This window comes from Marmota marmota, unplaced genomic scaffold, assembly GCF_001458135.2.
Source record: "Marmota marmota marmota unplaced genomic scaffold, marMar, whole genome shotgun sequence".
Lineage (NCBI taxonomy): Eukaryota > Metazoa > Chordata > Mammalia > Rodentia > Sciuridae > Marmota > Marmota marmota.
Genome location: NW_025999982.1, coordinates 16,961,262 through 16,965,995, shown reverse-complemented (window position 1 = coordinate 16,965,995; position 4,734 = coordinate 16,961,262). Strand labels below are relative to the sequence as shown.

General features: G+C 31.3%; 1 protein-coding gene across 1 annotated transcript; it reads left to right on the top strand.

The window, feature by feature from the left end:
* Positions 1-913: 913 nt before the first annotated feature.
* LOC107143663 (beta-defensin 110-like) lies at positions 914-4,369 on the top strand. Its single transcript, XM_015487381.1, has 2 exons — positions 914-923; positions 4,236-4,369. The coding sequence occupies exons 1-2, from the start codon at positions 914-916 to the stop codon at positions 4,367-4,369; spliced, it is 144 nt and encodes a 47-aa protein (XP_015342867.1).
* Positions 4,370-4,734: the final 365 nt, after the last annotated feature.

Below are 4,734 nucleotides of genomic sequence, written 5' to 3'. Positions count from 1 at the left end.
TCATATTATAGTGGGTAAAGACAAATATAAACAGTATGATAGATAAAAAAACTGATTCAGTACATTAAAAGGTGATACCTGTTACAGGAAAAGAATCAGAACAGTGTGACAACAACTCAAAATGCTAGTGGGCTGAAATAAGTTTAAAAGAAAAATTTTTATGGGGAAATATTGAGAAGTAGAATTTGAGCAAAAGGTTGAAAGCTGTGGTCATGGGAGCTATTCTGAAATTTGGGAGCTATGCCTGAGATGTAAAAAGTGCTGGGGTATATTTCCTGGAAGAGGAAATGACAGAGGAAGTATATTGACTGCTTTCCACAGAATTTTGGAAATTAGAAAGGACCTTAATTTTTATGCTGAGAGCAATCATGGATTTAGCCAGAGGATAAACATTATTTTAATTTTGTTTTAAAAAGACATCTCTAAAGTGCTTACATGAGTTAGGAGGTTATTTAAATAATACAAGTATAAGTGGTGGTAGCTCAGTCCAAGGTAATACAAACAAGAATAATTAGGGATGGTTGTATTGTGCATGTGTTAAAGGTAGAGTTAGCCTTAGTACATGAGAGGTGGAACTTTGTGAGACAGAGAGGACAATCTAAATCCAAGATTTCTTACCTGAGCATTTGGAAAGATTGAATCTTGACATTGACTAAGATGGGAAGAATAACAGATGGAACAAATTAATGTTGGAATAGGTTTTCAATTTTGCATATGAATCAGATATTTGTTAGATTTTACAAGTGGGAAAGAGAGTTAGAAAATCATTAATCTGGCTTAGTTGAATCTAATAATCTTTTGAGTTCACAAGAGGGAGTTGCAGCTTCTGTACAAATTAAAGCATAAGTTTTTCATTAGGGTGTGGAGAATCTATCTTCACTAACACGAAGGAAGGGAGGATGTTCATACGTGGATGCTGACAGGTATGTAAATTGGGTGGCAGAAATCTATAGGAAGTGCCTTAGGATCTTCCACTGGATTATCAAGGTAGGAAGCAAGATCATTAGCTCTGAGTCAAGATGGGGAAGGATATTATAGAATTGTGAGGAGAGAAGAGAATGTAATAGAATCATTTAAAAGAGTAGAAGGCTGAATAGATTATTGGTGTGGTTTATAACAGTCATATTTCCTGTACCTTCATCTCCTTCCTGCATTTTTTTGTGTCTTGTTATATCTTTAACAATTATACCTCACTATAACTTTTGAAATTTCACAGAAACTTCTATTTAATGAAGGAACCCAAATCCCATGGGCTAAAAAATTTTCTCAAAAGAGCATAATTAATAAATAGAATATCTACAAAGGACTATTAGATTTTGAAAGATAATGTCCTTTCAAACTTCCAACTGACCATGGCTTTATTCCTGCCTTGATCACAACTTGTATCCAGCAAAAGCAGACAGCTTCTGAAAATACCTCTTGTTCTCAACTTTGCTTCTCTATTTTCAAGGAGCATCATGAGGTTGGAGTGGAAATCTTCTGCAGAAAATTTATTTTTAAGGAAGTGGAGATATCTGAGTCAGGCATTTGTCCTGGGAGTATGAAGAAACCTCTAATGCCCCAAAGAACTTGGGAAAGCTAATACTGAATCCAGTGTATGGGAGCTACTGAACTTATAACATTCATTACCCAATAAGATTGTCCTATGTGTAAGCATGCAGGGTTTGTAAAAGATTGTGGTACTCAGAATTTTTCCACCATATTTATGGTACCTTACATTTGCAAAGACTTCCAGAAATCTTTCTGGAATATCAACTTCCTTAATAAAGGTCCCATATTAGCATTAGGTTTTTCATAAGAATTTGTTATAATTGGCCTCATTTTTCCAGTGATGCACAAAATACATAGAAGTATAAGTGGGTGCAAAAGATGATATGTGTCCTTCCTACAGATAGTCATTTATTTTTATTTCTATGTGGCATATATCATCTCAAACACTTAAATGTGGATGACATTTACTTAGAAACATATACTTCAAAAATTGCTTTCATATGTATTATACAATCAGTTTTCATAACAGTACTAAAAGATATTATTTTAATTCAAAACTTGTTATAAAACTTTGATTCTACAATGATATATAATTTGTGAATAAATAGTTAATACAACCAAATTTGCAATGCATGACTTTAGTTTTCAAATTGTGTGGTTCTGGAGATTTCTTCACAATATCTAGTCCTTCAAATAATGTTAACAACAACATTAGTGTATTTTAATATTACTAATGAGTACTATAATGTTATACTTCTCTTTTCTAAATTTAATATGTCTGAAAAATTACCATAGATTTGGGGAATCAATAAGAAATAATGGTCAGAAATGTTGGTTAGTTAAATGTATCCCTATTTTTAAGTGAAATGCAATTATACATAATTTTCATCTCTACTTTAAATTATATCAAATATGGTTCTTAAAAGAGATTATATTTAATCAAAATTTGTCAGTGGTCAGGGACTCTTTATGTATTGGCTTCCTATACCCTAAGGAAATACATATATTCATGTACAAATCTCTCCTGACAGTCTCTTTACTTTCACTTCTTTCTGCTCTTTACCAACATCTTCCAGGACAATAAAGTAGCACATTAAAAATCTTCTCTAGTTTCTGTCCACCTTTTAACCTAATGCCTAGAGAATAGTAGGTACTCAAACAAATGCCTGTCATACTGAGTTGAAACGAAACACCTTTCTAAATTTCAATTTGATTATAGGTAGATAATTAGGTTTTATGAGTAGAAAGTAGATAATTTAAGTCTATTTTTTATGAACAATTTACTTTGTTCAGTTTAAATCAGGTTGTATTTTTTTTATTTGTTCTAAACAATTATACATGACAGAAGAATGCATTTTGACACATTATACACAAATGGAGCACATCTTCTCATTCATATGGCTGGACATGGTACAGAGTCACACCAGTAGTGTAATCATACATGTATATAGGGTAATTGTGTGTCTTATCTACAGTCCTTCCCACCTCCACACCCTTCCTCTCCCCTCACTCCCCTCTGCCCAGTCCAAAGTTTTATGTCTAATTTTGATTTAACTTGTTCTCCAAATGTTAATGACATTAGTTTTCCTGACACTAGTATAATATTCAATATTTAAAATATTTTTGTGATAATTATGTTACATATATAATTATGCTACATAATTATATCATATATGTGTTTTAATATGTATGTTATAATTATATTATGTCATGCAGATAGGTAGAATGATGGACCCAAGATAATTAAGAATATTCATGAATTTGGAAAATAAATATAAAGACATAATTGCATCATGATTAAATCCTTAAGATAATAAAACCCAAAAGTAACAAAATCTTTCTCTGTTAATATAGTTGAATATATGAATCCAAAGTAGTGATTTTAGAATCTCAGGACATCTTTCTTTCCATTATCTTAGATAAATAATAATAATAATAAATTAGAACACTAATGTGGGGTTTCTTTTTTCTATATATGTAATGTACATCAAAACTTTGTTTCTCTCTATATATAGAAAATAGTTTTCCTAGGATCTGTATCAGTAAGTATTAGCGTGACCACTAGACTCCAATTGTTGTAATGCACTTATTTAGAGGTTAAGATTGAGAAGAAACCATAATTGTATTTTATATTTTGTCTGCAAGAATATAAATAGCATAATAAATGTTTTAGAAAATACATATAACTAAGTACCCAATCATATTACACTGTTCATTAAGTGTTAGTGTCGACCAGTGAAAAAGATTTATATATTTGCTCTAGTAGAATGAAAGAAAGTTTCACTTAAAAGTAAGATCTGGAATGGAGAACAAAGCATTGGACAAATGATACTGTGGAAATACAATGAAAATAGGTTTAAAAATTGATAAAATATTAAAAGGAAAATTACATGTCATTAAAAATATAACCATTATTTTAATGAAAGTATAGTAAAGTACATCTAACTTTAATGAACTGAGCAGGTAATAGAAAATAAGGTGTCAAGAATCCCTAGGAGCTAGCTGAAGTCCAGTATTGATGTGAGCTGCAAGACAAGTTTCTAAACCTATTTGTACAAGTGTAATATTTCTACTGGTATCACTTCTCACACAACAAACTGTGCCACAGCACAACTTGAAGTTTCTTTCTCTCCATATTAACACACTCATGACTCCATGACTGGAACCGATTTATTATCTCCTTAGTAAAATGATCCTCCTATGAATAACGGATTGATAACTTTAGATAAGATTCTTAATTGCAGGAAGAAGTGGACTTCCACCAAAGTATAGAATTGAGAGATGCCAAAAAGTGAGAGGAATATGTAAACCATTTTGTGATGATGATGAGTATGATTACGGATACTGCATTAGATGGAGAAATCAGTGCTGCATATAAACTCCGGAAAACAGAAGTACTATTGAGCATCAAATCTGGAACAGAGATGTATCTTATTTAGTTCAGACTTGGTAAAAAGAAAATGTCTTCAAATTTTCATGGAAATATGCACCTTTAAATTCCAAATATATATATATATATATATATANACTGTATTCTTTCTGATATGTAATAAATGCTCAAGTAATGTTTATTGAATGCATAAATAAATCAGTGAAGGTATGTTGAAGGCAGCGTTTATGTATTTAAAAAGTTTAGTCTCTATTCATTGGGGGTTTTGTATTTCGGACAAAGTGACATTAATCAAACAGGAAATCAAGTAAGTTCATAATCTTGATATCACCTCTTTACCACCCAGACTATGA